Source organism: Brassica oleracea, chromosome C9, assembly GCF_000695525.1.
Source record: "Brassica oleracea var. oleracea cultivar TO1000 chromosome C9, BOL, whole genome shotgun sequence".
NCBI lineage: Eukaryota > Viridiplantae > Streptophyta > Magnoliopsida > Brassicales > Brassicaceae > Brassica > Brassica oleracea.
In genome coordinates, this window is record NC_027756.1 from 44,504,965 (window position 1) to 44,529,374 (window position 24,410).

The window sequence follows — 24,410 nt, forward strand, 5'->3', positions numbered from 1 at the left end:
AACAGATTAGGGTTCGTCGGTATCGTCGGGTTCGGATTAGGGTTCCAAAGCAAATCGGCGCGCACTGTATATGTGCGTGAGGGCGCGTCGGTGGTCAGATCGACAAGCGGTTTTCACTGACTGATTCGTCTCGGCAAGGGATTCGATTTGATATCTTGATCGTTTTCTGGGTCCTCACGGTTTGGGAGAACGGACTCTTCGAAGTTCCAAGGCATATTCCTTTTCATTTAGGGTTTTAGGGTTTTAGCGATTTGGTTTTAGGCTCAGGGTGTTAGAGGCTATCGTGCTTATAACGTGTTATGAACTTAAGGGTTAGGAATCTGTAAGTTGTGTGTATTATTACTCAATCATAACGTGTCCTTATATACGAGAGTTACAAAGAGATAAAAGGAAAGACATAAATATAGAAAATGTACAAATATAAGGAAAAGGAAATAGAGTTTTATTTTCTTTAAAGCCTAATCCGCCTCTCTCTCCTCTTCATGCGGCCGCCTCTCTCTCTCTAAGGTTGGGCCGTCCCTCTCTCTCTTGGTATTAGGCCGGTTATAGACCGGACCGGTTATAGACCGGGCCGGTTATGGACATCCATCGTATGGTTTATAACATATACTCCCTCTGGATTTAAATGTATGATGTTTAAAGTTTTACACACATATTAAGAAACAATAAATACACTATTTTAATTGTTATTTTTTGGTTATATCAATAAAGTTTCACCACTCATAATTTTACTTTTTAATTTATGTTTAAATTTTAAAAATAAATACATTAATTATATCTCAAAACATCATACATTTATATACAAAATAAAAAGATAGAACATCATACATTTGTATCCGGAGGGAGTATATAATATTGACGCAGGTTAAATCCAAATTTACATACACAAAATGGTCATCAGCGCAAAATCAATAATACTAAACTAATACTTATACGCGAATTTTTTTTCAATACGTAGTAAAGTTTACTGGCCAAACCGAATGGATACTTTAGTTTATGGGTTAAATTACATATTGCTAGCGTGTATGAAAGGAGTTTTGGAATTAACCCTCTAACCGGCCGGTACGAATAAATTAACTACTAACGATTTTTAAAAAATATATAAACAGTGGTACACCTACAGAACAATACTGACGCTGTTTGAATTAAAAATTTACACACACAGAAAGGTCATCAGTCCAAAATCTTTTTTTTTTCTAAAAATAAAATAAAAATTTGCTCCAAGCCAAAGTTTGGAGCTGGTTTACAAGTGAAATAACCGAGGCAACATCGAACCGGGAACATCAGTCCAAAATCTTATACATTCATTCCATGCGATTTATTTCATCGATGTGTTACTTCCACATGTCCATGTCATTTAAAGGAGCCTTAGCTAATTGATCATCTCACGGAAGGTTAAGAGGAAGACTCAAGTCAATTACTTAGCTGGTGTTAAATATAGGGTTATATAAAGAAATACAGTATAAATTATGTCTGGAAAATTTTATATTGAACAAAAAAGGACGTTTTTCTTTTGAAGTGAACTCCATAATTGGACGAGACGCAAAGGCCAATTGGAAAAAAGAATTACATAAAAATTACATTAAACCCACAAAACTCAAGAATGCCGAAGTAAAAACGAAAAATAGGGGGTCAAAGAGCCCTATTGAAAACCTTTTGACCCGGTGAAAGGATGGCCATGGGATCAAACATAGCTTTCCTATCAACGAATCTCGACCATCGGTTTCCAAAGTGACGAATCCACTCCTCTCGAGACTTGTAATGAGGAAGATACAGTTTGAAATCTATTCCATTTTTGACACACCATTGAACAATCTCCTGATTTTGAGCCACCAACTTATCGACCGATGAAGCTTTAGCACCGGGAGGCACGAACCGAAGCAATGCCACAATGTAGAATATCTCTCCTTCCGGTAAAACCACGGAAGTACGGTCATCCCACCTGATAAAAATTAATCATTCATAGTTAATACTTAATACCACTACTAAATAGCAAAAAAGTCAATTATAAAATCATCAAGCCGAATATAAAAGGACTATCGGTCAATAAAGATAAAGTTAGGCAGCCACTTTGTCTCTTTGCAGTAATCCATTCGAATGATTTCATTTTCTTACGTCTACCGGTTAGTACCAGCAAATCTCGTTTTCCACATAAAGTAAAAAATCTTAAGACAAAACTAGCCTCGGATCCATACATCATAGCTCAGTAAAGTACAAAAAGATTGTCAACTAAAAAACGAAAATTAGTAAATAAAATTAACTGTAGCATATTGTGGGTCCCATTACCGTATCTTTGTCCCCACAGATTTCAACTTTCAGACACAACTCTTTCCCAATATGACGCTAACCTTAACGACGGCTGCAATCTAACTCCGTCACCCACCCAACCGTAATACCTAATACGGCATCGTATTACTAACCTTAAAACTATTGATTAACACGTGCCAGAATTAAAAAAAAACTTAACTAGACCGATCTTGTAATAAATGGTCTTCTTTAAGATAGATAGATTGCCTTGTCGAACCCAAAAAAGAAGAGATAAAAAATGGGTCCTAGTAATAAAAGAGAGATGGTGATATTCACCTGCTTCGCAAGAGTGGGTAGACCAGCATAGGCCCACCGACTCCATTCTTGACAAGCTCCTTGAAGACCTTCTGTTCGAAATCTCCGATGTCACGCTTCGACACGAAGAGGTTAAGCCAAGGGTGCGGCGTTTCCCACGTGCCGTTCACTTTTGCGATCTCCTCGGACCGTTTTACTCTCAGTAAAAAGTCAACGTAAGGCAGATCCACCTCGAACCTCAACCCTTCGTCAAATCTCAGCCGTCCGAGCAATCTCTCCATTCTCTTTCAATAAAGAAAAAAAAACAGGTCAGGGGTATTTTTCAGTACATATGTTTGGCAAGGATGAACAGATACATGCCACATAAAACGATGCTAGATTTTTAGTCATTTTTTGGGACCGGTTGATATCAAAACCATCAATGTTGTTTACTTGAGAACGTTAGCATATAAAAAATATAAATACAACTCTAACGCGTGACCAATGGACATGTCACAAGTGTGTCCTAACCTAAATAATTGAGGTAGAAAGGTAACTATGGGTTTCAATGAGAAATGAAGACAAAGGTCGTTTTCGTAATAACGTGGTGAAGAAGAGGGCACTTGAAAGAAAGAATCACATTTAATTTTAATTTTCTTTTGTCAGAAAATCCAAAATGGAAGATACATTACCCAATGTATGGTCAGTTTCATATTATGCAGTCAGACAAGAGACTGTATAATTCCCTTTCAACACCCTATTATATTTCCTTATTCATAAATTATATTATCTTTTTTTCTTTCACTATTTTTGAATCATATGCTATAATCATGGAGGTCGAGAAAACTCAAAGCGGTCCTGAATTAAATACGTGTCGAGTCAATATTAGCGAGAAAAAAACGGGCCCGTTTGTGGAACATCCGAAGCTTCCGCCACCGTCGGATCATAAAAATGAACGGTTGCTTTAACAGATTATTGTAGAGAGTTTGAAAGTTACCTTGTCGACGCTTGAGTTGGAGTCAGAGTCTCTATAGTGAAGAGCAAGTTCGAGGCAGTAAAGAACCGACCCGGAAGACTGTGGGAGTCGAGTCGGGTCAAAGTCTTGGTCTGGGTGGAGTGGAACTGTAGGCCAGCCGTTGACCGGGTCGTCTCCGTTGACGAACACGAAGCCCTCCACGTAATCAAACGAAGACTCGTCCTTCTGACTCACAAGCCACTCAGCGTCCCGAGTAAACTCGTCGAACTCGGCGTACACTATTCTTATCCACCTCACCTAATACAATCATTTATATAAAAATTAAAAATCAGTCATCATTCATTTTTTAAAAAATAAATCCAAATTCTCTGATTTTGATTGGATTAAATAAATATCAAATTGAGATTATAAAATATTATTTTAATTTTGGGGTTTTAAGTAATCACCATATCTGGTGCTGGCTGAAGCAAAACCCTAGCTCTGGTGATGATACCGAACTGGCCAAGACCACCTAAAACAGAGAAGAAGAGCTCTGAGTTCTCCATCTCCGAGCAAGTAACGACGTCTCCATTTCCCGTTACCACGTCTAGCTCCGTTACATTTGACGTCTGTGGACCGTAACGGAACGCTTGTCCACTAACGCCGGCATTAGACAACGTCCCGCCTACCGTCAACCCGAGGTAATCAGTCCACGACCTCGGCGCCAAGCCGTACTCCGAAACGCACCGCTTCAGCACATTTTCCCATAATGCCCCTCCGGAGACATCGACAAACGCCGTACCACCATAATGTCCAACCTCGAAATGATTCTCCGCCGTTGACCGCATATCTACGACAAGCCCTCCTTCCGCCATGGACTGGCCGTTGATCGAATGGCCGTTTCCACGGGCCGCCACCGTGAGTTTATCGGAACTCAGAGCTGCTCTCACCGCTCCGGCGATATCCTCCGATCCTACCGGTCTGACCACGGCAAGAGGCTTCACACAGTTCATGCCACCAAAGTCCTTCCCGGCGATATCGGCCGCAGCGCCGCCGCATAAGATTTCCCCTTGGATGTTGAGTGACTCAGAAACACCGTCGGAAGATTTGCCGGTGACGTTCAGGACGGAGGCAGCGTCGGACTCGTTGTCCAAGAAGTATGGCTCTATGTAAGCTATCATTCTTGTGTGTTGTTGTGTGATTAGCTATTCGAGAGACTCTAGCGTAGGTGGAAGCTTTTGGAACTAAACTCTTTTTTTTGTTTGTCTGTGGTGAGAGAAGCAGTGGCTTAGCTATAAATAGCCACTGAGTTCAGCATTAGGATTATTCTTATTTTACTGTTTGATTTTTTAAATTTCATTCGGCCGTTGAAATCAATATGTTATTTAATAATGTATTTTTGATTCGTTTTGTTGTTTAAACGAAGATATTGGATTTAATTATTGGAAAATTTGTTTTTTAGAGCAAAAAAAATGATAACTATGTCTTTTTAAACTAATCTCATATATTTTATGTTCTATTACGTTAACTATTTTCAAAACGGCAATAATGCCCTTAAAATTGTAATTTTTAAATATAATAAATAATGAGTTCGATCAAGCGGGAACGATCGATCCGAAATTACAAGGGCGAACAGATCGATCGATCCTGATCATTATGCAGAACAAAAAAAACGCGGAGCATATACTGATCGTTCTGGTCCATTTCACTCAATCAGCAAAAGTCGATTTCATACAGATCGACCGATCTCGAATTATAGACCGATCGATCCGTGGAAGCATAGATATGAATCATGGTAGAAATAATGTTAAAATTTTGTGAACAATCAATGAAATATAGAAGACGGCGTGAGAAGAAGGTTACCACTTTTTTTTTTGCTTTTTTGTTTTTTTTAAATCGATTTTTTCAAAATATGAAAGTGAATCTTTCCAAATATTTTGTTTCCATATTTTTAGGAACTGATTTCTTATCCGTAGAATACGGCTAATATGTAGAAATCGGTTTCTATAGGTTTTTAAAATTATAGTAATGTGTAGATTTTGGTTTCTACATGTTTTAGATTTACAGTAAATCTGTAGAAGTCAGTTTCTACGTGTTTTAGATTTATATTAATGTGTAGCTTTTGATTTCTGAAGATTTTAGATCGGTAGGTTAAACGCGGAATGTGTATTCTAAATATTTTTAGAATACTCCTATTTACGTAGATCACATATTCTAAACATTGTAGATTCAACGAAAAAAGTGGATTTCGTTTTCTACTTCGTAGAATGCTTTTTTTACTTTATTTAGAACAAAATCTAAATATTATGATTTAAACATTTTTAGAATTGAAAAAATATCACTAAGTTCATATAAGTATTTTATCAATAGTTACTATTTTTCAATTTTTTTTTGTTTGTAAAACTATTTATTAAATTTATTTTCAAAATATTAAAAGGTATTATAAATAAAAATGACACAAAATAGATATTATTCTAAAAAGACATAATTATCAATTTTTTTGCTCTAAAAACCAATTTTCCTGAGTTATGTGAAGATAACTAAAGGAGGAAAAAAAAGAAAAAGATTCAACGATTCTTAAAAGAATGGTTAAAGGATCCTCAAAATCTGTCCCGTGCCCAAAAAGAAAAAAAGCAGAAAATCTTTTTTTTTTTTTTTGGGCAAAAAGAAAGCAGAAAATCTAAGAAATTAATTGTGTAATAAAGTTGGTCTGTATGCTTACGGCATTATAAATACATGACGTAGTTATTGTTTTTTCATAAAAGCCAAGAAAATGAGTTTCCATCACCATAACTCAATGAGCTAGTTGAAACAATTGGCCAAACAAACAAGGGCAAACAAAGAGAACTGGTTGAAATAAATGTTTCCATTAAAATCATGTTTATTTTTAGATTGACGATTAACACAGATCCACAGATACAACAATGTACCTGATTGTTATTCTTCCGATGAAACATATGGGCATAGGTTAATCATTTCATTATAGTATACGTTACAGTTTTTTCTTTTTGTAAAACCAGTAGATGTTTTATTTTTTCAAGCGTACCTATCTTTGGTACAAATAAAGTTCTAATTTCCTTAACTGAAAATTTGTTTAATCCAGCAAACCTTAACACACAAGATACGGAGTAGATACTGTTTGCCAAAACAATTTGATGAAAATGTTAGCGATATGTCTGTAATCATTATTACTGATTGATATAATCAGTCTAACGCATGTAATGATTTCACATAAATTTGCGTATACTGTTCGCTAAACATGTTTCTGTGATTCTTTTAAATCAGTGAAATGGGTAGCTAGTATTTTGATTATAAAGTTTGGATATACAAGTATAATAATTATATTTTGGTTATAAAATAAATTTGGATTTGTGTTTAAGGTTGAGGGTGTTAATTTGTAGTTCATGTACTATTTGAATAGCTACAAATTATGATTAGTAGCTATTTAGCCACAAATATATATATATTTAAAAAAAAAAAATTGACTGTATTGTAGTTATTTGTGATTAGAAAATTCTAGCACAAAAATAAATATGGCTAAATACAATTTTCTGTAGTGTAACTATGTTTTTATGATAGCTTCTAAATTACTGAAATATGAAACAATCACTCCAAGAAATACCCCATAATTACACACCTAGGCATGCAGAAGGTAGTTCGGGTCGGGCAAAATCTCACCGAAGTGAACCAATTTTTTTTTGGTTCGGTTCAATTTTCAGTTAGCTCGGTTTAAAAAAAAAACTACCGAAGTTTTTTGTTTTCGGATAAATTTTTGATTTAAATTTAAAAAAAATTGGTTAATTTCGGTTAGTTCGATTATTTCTGTTCAAATTTTGTTAGTTTGGTTTGGTTATTTCGGTTAGTTTGTTTATCTTGATTCAAATTTTGGTTTGTTCAGTTGGAAATTTTGGTTAAAACTACTGTCTGGATTTTTTTTATAAAAAATGAATTAATCAGTTACCGAACCAAAATTCATTTTTTTAACAAATTGAATCAAACTAACCGAAAAATAAACTTTTTGGTTCATTTCGGCAACTTCGATTAATAATCTCAGCCCTAATTATACCATTACTCTTATATATGCTTATAAATTGGATTAGTCGATTCACTCATATTGTAAGTATATTGAGTTACATATATTCTTTCAAATTCAAACTTAAGTAAAAATAGCACTAACACTGTGATTGTAAGATATTATAGTCAGCTAAATATTATGAAAAAATATTTCAATAATAATAATTATAAATTATTTTAGTCAACTAAACATATAGCGGATTATGTTATTTAATTATTATATGTAATCATCTTATAAAATAGATAGATATAAGGAAAATATTTCTATTAATTTGAAGTATATAGTTATTTTATATAGTATAAAGTATGTTTTAAACTAATAATATTTATATTTTTAGTATCAAGATTATTTTTGTGAATTTTTTTATGAAATCACATTATATAAAAATATAATTTTTGTTTTCATCTAAGAAAAAATATAGATATAAAGAAAGTATTTTTATTACTTTGAAAGTATATTTTCTTTGTTAAAATATGTTTTAAACGTAATATTACTATTTTGTGAACTTTCCTTTTTAATGAAATCATATTATATATACATATATTTTCGTTTTTAAATTTGTTTTTAAACTTTATAAATGTTTTTTTATTATATATGTTATCTGGAAAATATAGAAAGGATACTACATAAAAAGTTAATAATTGTATTTAAATTAATTATTTTTGATTGATTTGTCGTAAGAATTAACGTGAGCGCGACATGTATGAAACTGACTTCTCAAATAATATTATAGAGATATGTGTAAAGCGGTTATATAAAAACGATAATAATATACTTCCTCCGTTCCATAATATAAGATGTTTTGAAGAAGATTGATGTTTCAAAATATAAGATGTTTTGATATTTTTAAAGTATTTTAACTTTATTGGAAACTGATTGACCAATAATATTTTACTGTATTATTTATGATTGGTTAATTTATTTTAAATTTATGCTATTAATGATATTATTTTCTAAAAAATTAAGTTTTTTAATTCTTGTGTTTTATGTAAAACATCTTATATTATGGAACTGAGGGAGTATGTACTTCGATGGACGATGGACGAGATAATACTAGGATGGGTAACTTTATAGGAAGTCTTCGTATTGCACTTTTTAGTGGCCATTCAGTTTAGTTTGTTTTTATTGTGAATTCAATAAAAGTGGAAGTTTCAATATTCTCAATATATAATCATCCACTAGCGTATGAATTAGAGTGAAATGGTTCCCGAGAGTTTTGGGATTAAAGTGAAGGTCATGTGGGAAAAAATATTGGACTAAACCTATATCAATAAGTCATGTTTTTAATTTAATATTTTTTCCGTTTCTGAATATACTATTTTTTTGTGTGTTTTCACGTAGATTAGAAAATAACTAATGCCCATTTTGCCTAATCTTTGTCTTTAATATGTTGGTACTTTTGCTACTAGATCTGTTAGAATATTACTCTTTCTCAATTTTTTTAGTTAGTTCTTAGAGAGAAAGAAAACTAACTTAAAAGAAAATCAGAAAAACAAATGTTAAAAATACTTAGGCAAGTAAATTTTAAGCAGATCCATCACATTAGATTCCATCTTCTTCTTGGGATGAAGCTCCTATTCATCATCATAGTCTGGCTTGTTCAAATCCAGTTCTTAGGTTGTGTATGATTTGATCCTGTAGACATCTCTCGATTTCACCTTTTAAGATTCTTTCTTCTAGTTTCATTTTTGCTTTCACGTTTTTTTTTTTTCATTATTTTTGGTATTTTCTTAAGTTTTTTCTTTGTACTTCAGAAAAAAAAAACTATAAAGAATAAAATGAAGTTGGTACAAAACCGAACGTTGCTCAAAAAAATTGTTTTTACTCATAAAGCATTTAAGAAGTTACCATGAATACACACTGACTGAATTAATTTTAAATGAAAAAACATTAATTGTATTAAACAAAATCTTTTTTTGTGGAACAAAGAAAAAATCCAAAAAATCGTATTTTCAGGAACGGTGGAAAGAAAATAGAGATATACAACTAAATTATTGTTCTAAAATAAAATGTTACTTTTGAATACCTTTTAAAATTTCAAAGGATAAGTACAATTTAAAAAGATAACATAGGATTATTTATACTTTTAGGAAAAAAAGGTAATCATTTTGTGTTGTTCCGGTAATAAACAGTAACGCGTTTTATTGAGTAATTTTATGCTATGTTCTCATTTATTTCACATGCATAAAATAAAACGTTAATAAATGACCCACACGTAGAACGACATTCGTCTCTCTAATCGCAACCTTCAATTATTGTGGGTTTACTATTGATTTATATACTGTAATAATCGTGGGGCATTCAAATTCACTTTATCATATGAATATAGCTGACTTAGGTATTAAAAGTTACAAAATAAATATCGTGACCGACTTAACATTAAAATGATGTAAAAGAGGACCGACTAAAGATTAAAATATAAAGATTTTAGGAGGACAATTCCTAAATCCCGCCCGAATTAAATTAACTAATTCCGGAATCCTGTCCCATAAAGTAGTTTAAAACACCAATGGAACCTAGTAAATATCCTATTCAGGTTATGAATAGGGAAGGCAGGAGAGAAGCGGATCCTATGGATTACCGGAGAACTACGTTTTAACTCCTCTTCACTATTTTCTGGTTTTAAAATTTGTTGTGCAGGAGATCCGCATGCAGATAATATTTTTTTGTCTTTTCTAGAAAAAAGACATATCTGCTACATGCAGTTTTGTATATTAGTATTTGGTGGTGGTTCACTCATTTTTTTTGACCGATAAATGATTTTATTACAAAATAATTATATATTTAATATTCTTATATAAAAAAACACATTTTCATTCTATTTAACTTACAACTTTTACAATACAAAATTTTTTAATTGTTTACTTATTTTTTTTTGTTAGAAAATTTATCTAAATTATTTATACGATGTGTGCGTTTTTTAATTATGTAAATGTATAATATTGTACTTAAATATATACATATATATATATATATATATATTAATGGAAGATAGACACATTTGGTCAATTGCTAATATTTTCATATTTTAATTTTAAAAATACAGTTTCATAATTTTAATGCAATATTTATTGTTATTTATGTATTGTATTTATATATTATGTATTTTATTGTAATTTTTATTATTTAAATATATACTCTATTTTTAAATTGTTTTTCTCATTATAAACTGTAATCAGACGTTAAAATTGTAACCTGATTCGATATCAAAATCATGTATTTTTAAATTCAAGTAAAAATTACAGTTCTTTAAAAAACATAAAAATTTCATATGTTTTTAATATCTGTCTAAATAAATTAGTTTTCCTCATATTTTATATCATTTAATTTTTTCATTTTCATATCATTTTAGATTCTAACAATGATATAAAATTGTATCAAAATAATTTATAGTTATACTTATATATATAGTTACTTAATTTAAAATTAAATTAAAATTTAAAATCCGGTTAGATCCGTTTGATCATTGATCCGACTATAATAACTGTAATAAGCTGTTTGATCTGCACTTTTCCGTTTGATCCGCTTTGATCTGCACTTAATCCGATTGATCTGCATGATCTGCATGATCTGCACCGCTTGAACTGCTTTTACCATTCGAACTCTTCAGGTTCTTTTTTTTTTTTTTTTTTGCTAACTCTGTCTGTTTCTAATATCGATAATCAGAGAAAATGTTCCTCTACTCAATTAACCCAGCGACGATTTATAATTGTATAACATTCACGACTAATAGAATGTAACAAAACGATCATAGGAATATTGCACATAAGTGTACATAACAGTTAAGGAAGATTTTGAAGACTATAAACAATTTAATAAAGAAAATTAAAATATTTAATAACTATGAAATTATATGTAAAAATATTTTAGTTAGGTAATTTTTAACTATTTATACATATTTTAATACTATAAACAATTTTAAGGGAAATTTTGAAGACTATAAAAATTTAGTAAAAAAATATTTATTAAGGTAATTTTGTTTTAAGTTTTAACTACTTATACATATTTTAAGATTTCCATTTCCAGTAAAATATATCTTTGAGGAACAAAAGTTTAAAAACAACCAGTTAATATTTTTTTGTTTCTTTTTAAATAACAAGCATAATATTTATTTAGACAAAATTACAGTAACTTATAAACAACATGCATACTATATAATCAATCCATTAATGATAAAATATATTCTTAATTATAATCCATTACTTATCAAAATGCATACTATTAAAAAATAATCCATTACTTAATGATAAAAGTATAAACTTCATATTTATTAGTAATTTTGTTTTATTGTTTTAATTTTTTTTAAAAAAAATTAAAAAATGAAAAATAATATCTGAAAATCAAAAATAAAATCTGAAAACAACTTATGTGTCTTCACTATTTGCAGATTTTAACAATGAAAATTTTGATTTATTTTAATGGTATTTTAAAATATTTGATTGATATGTTTATTATTTTTAAAAAATTACAGTTATTTTTTTAGAAAACTAGAAATATACAGAATAATCAAAAACCAAAACCGAAATCTGAAAATAAAAAACGAATAACTAAAATTAAAAACAAAATCTAAAAAAAAAACTTAAATCTAAAACCCAAAAACTAAAAACTACTAAAACAATCAACACCTTACTAGTATATATTTAAATTTTTTTTGATAACAATAGATATAAGTTTCAACGCTAACAAACTATGTGGATTATTGGTGATAATTGTCTACGTAAACTGATCATTACCCACAATCTGTCTATAAACACTGATGAAACCGAAATATCAGCAACATAACGGTTAAAAAACAAAAGTACTAGAGTTAGTTTTATTATTTTTATCCTCCATCGAGTACACCAACTATAGTATCGACAACGCAGACGTCGCATAGAAAAGGGTTTGAAACACTCGAATCCCCAAATTCAGTTGATAGAATAGGAATGTGTATACTGGTCTCTATTCTAGGTATTACAAGATCGGAAAATATACAGCCCACTTCAATACTGATGACCAATTATTTATTTTGCTTTACCGAATTATATCCGACATATTTTAACGCGGATATGCCTTATTTTGCTAAAAAATAACTATTATACAATTTTCTTTCTATCACAAGATGGTCACTTTTTTTTTTTTTTTTGCTAAGAGCATCTCCAAAAGATTCCTCATAACTTCAAATATAAGATTTTGTGTGCTCCAAAAGCAATCTTAAAACCTTAAATTTTAAAGTTTTGTACAATGAAACCTCAAATATAAGATTTTAGTGTACAAACCTTATATTTAAGGTTCATTACTTTCTAGTCCTTTTGCTTTTGTAACTTTCAAATAATGTTATTAACTTTCTTGTTACATCATTTTAGTCATTTTTAATACAAAATATTTTATTAACAGTACAAAAAAGATTATATAAAAATAGTATTACATCAAACAAATACAAAATACAAAAAATTGAATACAGGATACAAAATAAAAAAGTTCATTTATCATTTCAAAATGCCTCAATTGATCATATATGTGAACATTATGGAAGTCATTATACCGAATAATTATGTAACTTATTTAAATTTAATGAATTAGTTTGTATGTTTTTACATGGAATATTTTAATATAATATTTATAGTTTTGTTTATAATACTTTATAGTTATTATAATATAATAGTTAAGTTTTGTTAAACACAAGGAATGACTGTTATGTAAAATAGAAAAGTTTAATATAAGATTTTTTTGCTTTTGGAGAAAAATACCCTCAAACCTTCTATTTGAAGTTTTGCAAACCTTAAAATATGAGAGATTTTCTACGTAAGTTAATATCATCAAGAATAAAAAAAGGATTTACAAAAAAGTTATCCTAGAGTCAATGCTCCCAAAGCAAAAAAAGTAAAAACAGAGAAGCATTATGAATTTAAGTGAAAAGTGAGATCTCCAATTAAGTGAGCCACAAAGATAGAAGGTTTCTGAAGAACTTCTTCCAAGGATGATGTTCCTCACGTCTCGATCAATAAGCCGGAATAAAGAGGCTGCCGTCATGAAGACGGTCACTTGTTTCATTTTAATCCGATAAAATTTTTATTTTAATGTTAATACACACGTAACAAAACAAAAAGGATAAATGTATATATATTTATTCAAAACTCATTTATTAAAATGCGTTAGAGCACAAAAATAGTTTAAAAGCACAAAGTAAACGAATTGATTAAAAACTTGCTTAAAAATCAGTATCGCCTTACTAACGAGCACGCAGGTCTTGTGTCATCGTGTACTTAACAAATTTGACTTGATAATATAATTTGGCGAAAGCATGTTTGACTAAATAATAATTATTTTTCAAATAGATTAGATAATGTAACTGGAACGCATGTACTAATATACAATATATTATGTATACATAATTTATTATGTATTTTCAACTTAAGCTGATCATGTCAAATGTATTTTCTATTTTCTTTTCATTTTTGGATTAGAACGTTAAATGTATCTCCTCGACAAAAACAACAAAATAAAATGCACTCCTTGTTAGAAATCCCACGATCTTATTGTGATATAATAGTAGTAAAAGAAATTTGAATATGACATGTAATCTACTGATAGGTATGTGTTTACGTGTCGACAAAACTAGGAATAATTTTAATCTCGGCGCTTTTGCACAATACAATAAAATTTTAGTTCTAGGCCACATTGTGAAGTGTGGATCGCGTAGCAACATTAAATGGTAGGTTGTTTTAATAACGTTTTATACAAAAACACTAGTTTTTTTTCGTGTGCACATACAAAAACACTAGTTAACTTGACAGAAAATAGATTAATGTTTGCGATACCACTAAAGCCGTTGGCTTTTAATTTCTTTTACAAAAATTGAAAGATCGGTCACTATTTTATTTTGAAGTCAAAACAGTCGTGTAAGCTAATTTATAATATCTATATTCCTAAAATAAACTACACAAAGTTTTTTTTAATTTGTACATAACTAATTAACTAGTGCTAACTACTAAGTCAAAAAAAAAACTTAAAATTTTTTTTTTTTTATTGATGATTTATATATAGATTGACTTTCGAACCAAGATTACCGACGACGTTGGCTTCTAGAACCAGACTTTATCTCTCCCTCCGGTTTAATATTTTATCTGCTTTTTTTTTTTTTGGGTAGGAAGATGGGAGAAAGCCTCCCAATTTTATTAAAAAGAAAACTTCAAACTACACTCGAACTTGTCGTGGCCGTAATGAGCCATCGACATCCTCTCGTATCAAACTAACAAGCTTTATCCGAACAACATCAAAACGATGAAAACCAAAAGGAAGAGAAATAGCAAGGTTAGCTAAACCATCAGCTTAGCGGATATCTTCCCTACATACATGAACAATTCGGACCAATCAATCCCTCGTCAAGAAGCCATGGCACAGACGTACCAGGAAAGACAGCCGGTGAGTATCCTCGATCCCTGTCATAAGAAAGCCCACCACCATTTTAGAATCAACCTCCACCTCCAGCCTACTACTTATACATAGTAGACCCCCCCCAAAGCTCCGCCAGGGGTGCAGAACACCTCCCTATATTGAGAGCAAATCCACCACACCACTCACCATCACCATCACGCAGCCCCCTCCGGCCGACGCCAGTCCCGGATTACCATATGATGCTCCATCAGTATTAAGTTTCATCCACCCCATCCGAGGAGGCGTCCATCCAACCATTATCTCCACCCTTTGGTCAATAACCCTGTTTTCCTCCTTTGCCTTCTTAACACACGTCACTTCTCTGGCCAAGTAAGAACTAAACTCTATCCCTCCAAAGTCGATTATCTCCAAACACGCACTACAAGAAAACAACGGTATTCTGACGGACATTCCGACGGAAAATGAAATCCTCGGAATTTGGTTTCCTCGGAATTTCCTCGGAATATACCGACGGAATTCCGAGTAAATATCAATCCGTCGGAATATTCCGAGGAAATTCCGACGAAAAATGTGTTCCTCGGAAAAAACCGATGAATTCCGAGGAAATATTATAGCCGTTGGAGAGCCGTTGGGGGATTTTACAAAATTCAGAAGAAATTCCAACGAACTAGCCGTTGGCGTCGGAATTCCGTCGAAATTTCCTCGGTCTGTCGGCAAGATTTAAAACGGTGCTGGGAAACTGTGAGCCCTTCAGTGGTCAGGTTTATACTTTGATTCTTTGAGACTGGGAAATTACCGGAAGATACAAATGATGTTCTTGTAGTGTTGATCCCGAAAGTGATTAAACCGAAAAGTATTACAAAGTTTCATCCTATAAGCCTATGTAATGTGTTGTTCAAAATAATAACGAAAGCTATGGTTGGGAGACTGAAGGGAATTATGAATAAGCTGATTGACCCTGCTCAGTCGAGTTTCATACCAGGCAGATTGAGTGCATATAATATTGTGGTAGTTCAAGAGGTTGCTCACTCGATGAGAAGGAAGAAGGGATAAAAAGGTTGGATGCTACTAAAGTTGGACTTGGAGAAAGCTTATGACAGGTTGCGCTGGGATTCTTTGGAGGATACATTAAGAGCAGTCGGATTGACTGAGGGTTGGGTTGGAAAGATCATGGAATGTGTCTCTGGACCCTCGATGAATATATTGTGGAATGGCAAAAAATCAGAGTCGTTTAAGCCATCAAGAGGGCTTAGACAGGGGGATCCTCTATCTCCGTACTTGTTTGTGATGTGTATGGAGCGGCTCTGCCAAATGATAAATAGTACTGTGATGAAAAAAAAATGGAAACCCATAAAGCTGTCTAGAGGTGGACCGCAGCTCTCTCATATCTGTTTCGCAGATGATTTAATTCTCTTTGCTGAGGCTTCAGTGTCGCAAGTCCGAGTGATAAGAGAAGTGTTGGAGACGTTTTGCAGAGCCTCTGGTCAAAAAGTAAGTCTCCCAAAGTCAAAAAAAAATTTCTCTGGGAATGTCACTCGAGAGAAAGGGTAGTTAATAAGCCGGGAGAGTGGCATTGCATCAACAAGGGAACTGGATTCTACAGAAAAGAATCAACAAAGATACATTTGGAGAGGTCCTAGAGAAGGTGGCATCACGCATATCAGGCTGGAAGAAGCAAAATCTGAGCTTAGCAGGCAGGGTAACTATGACTAAAGCGGTCTTATCGTCAATATTGACCGGTGCACTCCATGAGTACGATACATATGCCAGTTAGCACACTTGACAAGTTGGATAGCCTATCAAGAAGCTTTGTGTGGGGTAGTGGACAACATTTGATCTCTTGGGATAAGGTCTGCAGACCGAAAGGACCGAAAGCTGATGGTGGTCTTGGGATTCGAGTGTCGAGAGACATGAACAAAGCTTTGCTAGCTAAAGTAGGATGTCGTCTACTAAATGATAAGGATGGATTGTGGGCTAGGGTCCTACGAAGTAAGTATTGTGGGTGATATTCATGACCACTCTTGGATGGTTGTGGGGAGGAACGCTTCTTCTACATGGAGGAGTGTGGTAATGGGAATCAGGGAAGTGGTTGCAAATGGGCATAGTTGGGTTATTGGCAATGGGAGAGACATCAAATTTTGGACAGATAGGTGGCTCTCACGACAACCTTTTATGGGAGAGGCTTTGGTAGATCTTTCAGAGGGATATGAAAGCATAACAGCTAGAGAGTTGTGGCTAGATGGTGGAGGTGGGATCTCACCAGAATTCCCCCCTACATAACTGATGAGAGACGGATTGAGCTTGTGGCAGTGGTTGTGGACGCTGTAACTGGAGTGAAAGACCGTTTAGCGTGGGGAAAAGCTCCAAATGGGCAATTTACAGTTAAAACTGTATACGAGCTGATAACAAGAGATTATACTCCAAGACAGCAGATGGAAAGCTTATATAAAAGCATGTGGCGTGTGGTAGCCCCAGAGAGAGAGTTAGAGTGTTTCTCTGGCTCGTTGGGAATCAGGCAATCATGACGAATGCGGAGAGATATAGACGACATCTCTGTGGAACTGATGTGTGCCAAATATGTAAAGGAGGGGTTGAGACGATTTTACATGTTCTTAGAAACTGCCCTGCAATGGAGGGAATCTAGAATAGATTCGTCACAGGTACGAAGAGACATGCCTTCTTCTCGATGTCATTGCTTGAGTGGTTATAACGGAACTTATGTGATAACGATGCTCAAAGTGGGATTCCTTGGGCCACGACGTTTACCTTGGTTGTATGGTAGGGATGGAAGTGGAGATGTGGGAACGTCACTACAAGAAAACAGCAAGGATACTGAGGGAAAAAATCGTCGGAATTTCGTCGGAATAACGTTATTCCGACGAAATTCCGACGATTTTTTCCCTCAGTATCCTTGCTGTTTTCTTGTAGTGACGTTCCCACATCTCCACTTCCATCCCTACCATACAACCAAGGTAAACGTCGTGGCCCAAGGAATCCCACTTTGAGCATCGTTATCACATAAGTTCCGTTATAACCACTCAAGCAATGACATCGAGAAGAAGGCATGTCTCTTCGTACCTGTGACGAATCTATTCTAGATTCCCTCCATTGCAGGGCAGTTTCTAAGAACATGTAAAATCGTCTCAACCCCTCCTTTACATATTTGGCACACATCAGTTCCACAGAGATGTCGTCTATATCTCTCCGCATTCGTCATGATTGCCTGATTCCCAACGAGCCAGAGAAACACTCTAACTCTCTCTCTGGGGCTACCACACGCCACATGCTTTTATATAAGCTTTCCATCTGCTGTCTTGGAGTATAATCTCTTGTTATCAGCTCGTATACAGTTTTAACTGTAAATTGCCCATTTGGAGCTTTTCCCCACGCTAAACGGTCTTTCACTCCAGTTACAGCGTCCACAACCACTGCCACAAGCTCAATCCGTCTCTCATCAGTTATGTAGGGGGGAATTCTGGTGAGATCCCACCTCCACCATCTAGCCACAACTCTCTAGCTGTTATGCTTTCATATCCCTCTGAAAGATCTACCAAAGCCTCTCCCATAAAAGGTTGTCGTGAGAGCCACCTATCTGTCCAAAATTTGATGTCTCTCCCATTGCCAATAACCCAACTATGCCCATTTGCAACCACTTCCCTGATTCCCATTACCACACTCCTCCATGTAGAAGAAGCGTTCCTCCCCACAACCATCCAAGAGTGGTCATGAATATCACCCACAATACTTACTTCGTAGGACCCTAGCCCACAATCCATCCTTATCATTTAGTAGACGACATCCTACTTTAGCTAGCAAAGCTTTGTTCATGTCTCTCGACACTCGAATCCCAAGACCACCATCAGCTTTCGGTCCTTTCGGTCTGCAGACCTTATCCCAAGAGATCAAATGTTGTCCACTACCCCACACAAAGCTTCTTGATAGGCTATCCAACTTGTCAAGTGTGCTAACTGGCATATGTATCGTACTCATGGAGTGCACCGGTCAATATTGACGATAAGACCGCTTTAGTCATAGTTACCCTGCCTGCTAAGCTCAGATTTTGCTTCTTCCAGCCTGATATGCGTGATGCCACCTTCTCTAGGACCTCTCCAAATGTATCTTTGTTGATTCTTTTCTGTAGAATCCAGTTCCCTTGTTGATGCAATGCCACTCTCCCGGCTTATTAACTACCCTTTCTCTCGAGTGACATTCCCAGAGAAATTTTTTTTTGACTTTGGGAGACTTACTTTTTGACCAGAGGCTCTGCAAAACGTCTCCAACACTTCTCTTATCACTCGGACTTGCGACACTGAAGCCTCAGCAAAGAGAATTAAATCATCTGCGAAACAGATATGAGAGAGCTGCGGTCCACCTCTAGACAGCTTTATGGGTTTCCATTTTTTTTTCATCACAGTACTATTTATCATTTGGCAGAGCCGCTCCATACACATCACAAACAAGTACGGAGATAGAGGATCCCCCTGTCTAAGCCCTCTTGATGGCTTAAACGACTCTGATTTTTTGCCATTCCACAATATATTCATCGAGGGTCCAGAGACACATTCCATGATCTTTCCAACCCAACCCTCAGTCAATCCGACTGCTCTTAATGTATCCTCCAAAGAATCCCAGCGCAACCTGTCATAAGCTTTCTCCAAGTCCAACTTTAGTAGCATCCAACCTTTTTATCCCTTCTTCCTTCTCATCGAGTGAGCAACCTCTTGAACTACCACAATATTATATGCACTCAATCTGCCTGGTATGAAACTCGACTGAGCAGGGTCAATCAGCTTATTCATAATTCCCTTCAGTCTCCCAACCATAGCTTTCGTTATTATTTTGAACAACACATTACATAGGCTTATAGGATGAAACTTTGTAATACTTTTCGGTTTAATCACTTTCGGGATCAACACTACAAGAACATCATTTGTATCTTCCGGTAATTTCCCAGTCTCAAAGAATCAAAGTATAAACCTGACCACTGAAGGGCTCACAGTTTCCCAGCACCGTCGATAAAACACTGGTTGAAAGCCATCAGGTCATGGCGCCATGAAACTGCCCATCTTCCTTACAGCTATCTCTACTTCCTCTGCAGAGAAAGGTCTATTCAACGTAGAATGATCTTGACTCGTAAGCCTCACAAAACCCCTCATCGGTAAGCCCTGTATATCAGTATCAACATTCTCCAAAGAGTATAGAGTTTTAAAATAGTTCACCGCAAGTTTCTCCAGCTCATGCGCATCCAATATCCATTTATTATCATCATTTTTCAGCATATCCACTCGGTTCCTTCTCCTCCTGATGATTGTAGACATGTGAAAGAACTTAGTGTTCCTATCACCATGAGCAATCCATTTCTCCCGCAATTTTTGAAACCAAATTACTTCCTCTTGTTCCAGAACTATTTCAAATTCCTTGAGTAACTCACCCTCTTTTACCAATAACTCATCACTAAGATCTTCCTCAATTTTCTCCTGTATCTCTTTAATCTCCATAACTAACTTCTCTTTTCTCTGTTGAACATTCCCAAACACTTCCTTATTCCACTTTTTGAGTTTCACTCCCAACCCCACGAGAGCTTCTCTTGTATCAATGTCTTGGTCCCATGAAGCTGCCAACAGTTCTTGAAACTCACTATGCTGTAACCATGCCGCTTCGAAGCAAAACAGACGTCGGCACGCATTCCCCTGAACCTCTGGTGTAAGCTGTAAGTATAAAGGAGCATGATCTGAAGCCAAGAAAGGCAGATGTGATATTCTTGCCTCCCGCCATTTGAGTCTCGATTGGGCGCATCATAAGACTTTATCCAACCGCTTGGCCACAAAGGTATTCGCTGATTTCCCTCTCTTCCAAGTAAACTGGCTCCCACTGAAACCCATGTCTATGAGCGACATGTCATTGATCCAATTACCAAATGTTAAAGAGTCCTGAGATAGTTTTCCATTCCCTCCACTTCTCTCATCCAATTTCACAATTGTGTTAAAGTCACCACCAATGATAACCGGACCAACGGTAGTACTGATTACTTCCTCCAAAGCTGCCCATAGACCACACCGACGGCCTGGAGTAGGGGCAGCATACACGACGATCAAGTTGATCACTTCTGTTCCACTTCCTACTCTAGCATAATTGAACTGATCTGAGGACTTTATCACCTCCAGCTCTCCTATTTCTGACCTCCATAGTAGCCATAAGCCACCACTCTGACCACACACATCTACTCTAAACGAATTCTCAAAACCCAGACCTTGACAAATTCGACCCGCAGCTACTCCACCAGCGTGCGTTTCGAAGACATCAAGAATATCTGTTTTGAATCTCTTCACCAGGTATCGAATCGATCTGCGAAACTGAGGTTTATTTGCCCCCTGGCAATTCCAAAGAATGCACTTCATCAAATCATTATTATCAACTAGCATAATCATCGGGGCAAATCGTTATGCCTCCACACCCTTCGAGCTTTCTCCCTCACCAAGCTCCGATCCATCCTTAACCAGATTCTCCGTCAAATCCAATTGCGCCGGTATGTGTCTCTGGTCGCTACCGTGTTCTGGATTTTTCTCACTTCCATCTACTCCTTCATCTCCGGCGAAAACACCTCCTCGTCTTCCGATCCTCTCTTTTTCAACTCTTAATCTCTTTCCACTTAACGATAAGTTAACCTCACCTCTAGCTGGGCCATAAATTAGGCCGTGCATAGGCCCAAAAGATTTTGGTTTTGGCCTTTGAAGAATTGGGCTTCTCAGATTATTTGCCTTCTTTTCTTTAAGGCCTAGACGGGTTGTTGACTGATTCCCTTTGCCCCCAGTTGCAGCAAACGCCATCACCTTCCCAAATATTATGCTTGAACCTCCAAGATTTATATTAACGGTGTTCTCATTTTCTTTATTCTCTTCCTCTCTCCCAACATCATCTCGTAGCTCCTCTATCTCCCTACTTCCAGTTAAGCTTCCAAACCTATTCGACACATTGATCTTCTCCACCACACCACCATTGCATACTTCCTTCATCTTATTCTCCGCCATATCTCTCCCATCATTGCTTCGCATAGTATCTCCTGACTGTCTTTGTGGGTCGGTCTTTTTCCTCGCATGTCTCACTTGTGTAAACCTTGTTTCCATTCCTATGGATTCAGTATTCACATGAGTCGTGATCACTGGAGTAGGCACAGAAACAATAGCTCGCTCCGTGCCATTCTGTGGACATGCGTGCACGAGGTGTCCATACATATCACAATTCAAGCATATAGCAGAAATTCCTTCGTATGAAACGAAGTATCTCTCACCATTAATCAGCACTGACCCCTTCAATGGTTTATTAAGATTCACCTCCACGCAAATTCTCGCAAATCTAGCTCTTTCAAACTTCAAAGTTGTCAAATCGACTTTGATCGGTCTTCCTAGCCCCTTAGTGATTCCCATCAGTATCGTTTTATGATAGAAGTTCACAGGAATATGGGAGAGACAAACCCAAACCGGCGTCGTATCTATCTCATCCTTCAGCGGATCAAACTCCGGAGTCCATGCTTATACCATAAGATAGCTTCCAAACGCCACCAGATAGTGCTGCCATATACTCCTCCTCCTTCTGAAAACGTACCATAAAGAAGTGTTTAGGAAGATCCATGACATACATCGATCCTTTAGGTTTCCATAACTCCTTCAGTTTTCGAGTTAGACTCAGAATAGGGACGTTCCTTCCCAAAAACCTAACAATCATGCATCTCTTCCACAAGCTATTCATAGCCGCCAATACCTCCTCGCCGATCGTGATCTCCGGCTCTCCATCCTCACCATTCGGAAACTCCAACTTCAATCTCGACTCCACAAACTCTTCATCCACAGCTTCCTCCGGAACTTGCATTCCTCCCTTATTACACCCCACGACTTTCCTTACCCAAGAACCCGGAGCATCCGGTGGATCTCCCGGCGGTCTATCCTTCCCCCCCGATGTCCTCCATTGTAGCATCTTGCACTTCCTCCCCCACAATCCTAAAATCGCCTCCCAAAACCCTAGCCTCCATTATGACTTATCTGCTTTTTTTGTCGATCCTTCATTTGTTTCTCTTCAATTTCCATGATTTTTCTATTTTTTCATACAACTTTCCTATTATAAACAGTAAGTGCTACGCACGCCCAACCGTAAATATTTGCCTATATTGAAATGATGTTATAAATGAATAAATGATAGACAATGTTAAAAATACATTCAAAATTTGTGATCCATGGTTTAAATTTTTTATTATGACAAAATAAAAATGATTACAAAATCATATAAGTAAAAAGTCTAATTTAATTAATTATTAAGATTAAAAGATATATATATATATACATATTGTTTTAAATTAAACTATATACCATATAAAATACATAAATATTTTAGTTGTGAATTTTACATTAATTGAACATTTTATTTGATAAAAGATTTGAAAAAAAATTGACAACTTAACTTTTAAAAAATTGTAAATTATTAAAACTATTAATCCCACAATGAAAATTTTGTTATCAATAATTTAAAAATTTTGCTATAAATGATATAAATGATCAAAAAATCATATGAGTAGAAGCATCATTTAATAAACATTAATATTAAAAATATATTTTGTATGTTAATATCATTTAAATTTAATTATATATCTTATCAAATAGAAAAAAAAATTGTTTGAATTAATAAAATTGATTTATATGTTCGCATCAATTTAATTATATATGTAATAGTTACTGACTTTTATTAATCAATATATATTTATTATTTCATAATATATAAAATCATATAATACATAAAATAGTTTATATATATAATGTTCATCTCGCGAATCTTAATCTAGTATAGTAAATATAAATGACGTGTACAAGTTGAAATACTAAAGTATTAATCCTTAGGCCTTGAAAAGCTGTCTCTGTGTCATTTTATTTGTCTTTTAGTCCTTTGTTGCAATAATGAAGATTTTATTTCTTGCTTGTTATGAACAGGATGACAAAAGGACACCATTTAATGTAAGAGAAAAATATGATGCTGATATCTGGTTCATGAGATGCTTTTTCATAGAATCTCAAAATACATCAGAGGAAAACTCAACTGCTTATTGTTAATTATTTATTATATGAGAAATTCTTGGGGGTGAACCTCTAGATTCACCGACCAATAGTGTTTGAGTATTTGATATTTGATATATTTTAAAAAAGGAAACAAAATTGAATTTCCAAATAATATTATATTTTTAAAATAAAACAATAAAAATACATAAAAATAGGGGCAAATCTCCAAAATAGCACATTTCTAAGTTTATATCACAAAAATAGCACTCAAAAACTAAAATGACCAAAATAGCACATTTCTAAGTTTATCCTTTGAAAATTTTAATTTTTTTATTTTTCAAAATTTGAAATCTTATCTCCAAAACTTCATTTTTCAACTCTAAATCCTAAACCCTAAACTCTAAACCCTAAACCCTAAACC

The 24,410-nt window shown here is 34.6% G+C and overlaps 1 protein-coding gene and 1 pseudogene across 1 annotated transcript; both read right to left on the minus strand.

Moving 5' to 3' along the window:
- Positions 1 to 1,446: 1,446 nt before the first annotated feature.
- On the minus strand, positions 1,447 to 4,859 carry LOC106319493 (cytokinin dehydrogenase 7). The gene is made up of 4 exons (XM_013757837.1): positions 3,964 to 4,859; positions 3,539 to 3,814; positions 2,584 to 2,846; positions 1,447 to 1,942 (listed from the first exon to the last, which is right to left on the minus strand). The coding sequence occupies exons 1-4, from the start codon at positions 4,675 to 4,677 to the stop codon at positions 1,633 to 1,635; spliced, it is 1,563 nt and encodes a 520-aa protein (XP_013613291.1). The 5' UTR covers positions 4,678 to 4,859; the 3' UTR covers positions 1,447 to 1,632.
- Positions 4,860 to 18,042: 13,183 nt separating this feature from the next.
- LOC106315125 lies at positions 18,043 to 22,919 on the minus strand (annotated as a pseudogene).
- Between the last annotated feature and the right edge of the window lie 1,491 nt (positions 22,920 to 24,410).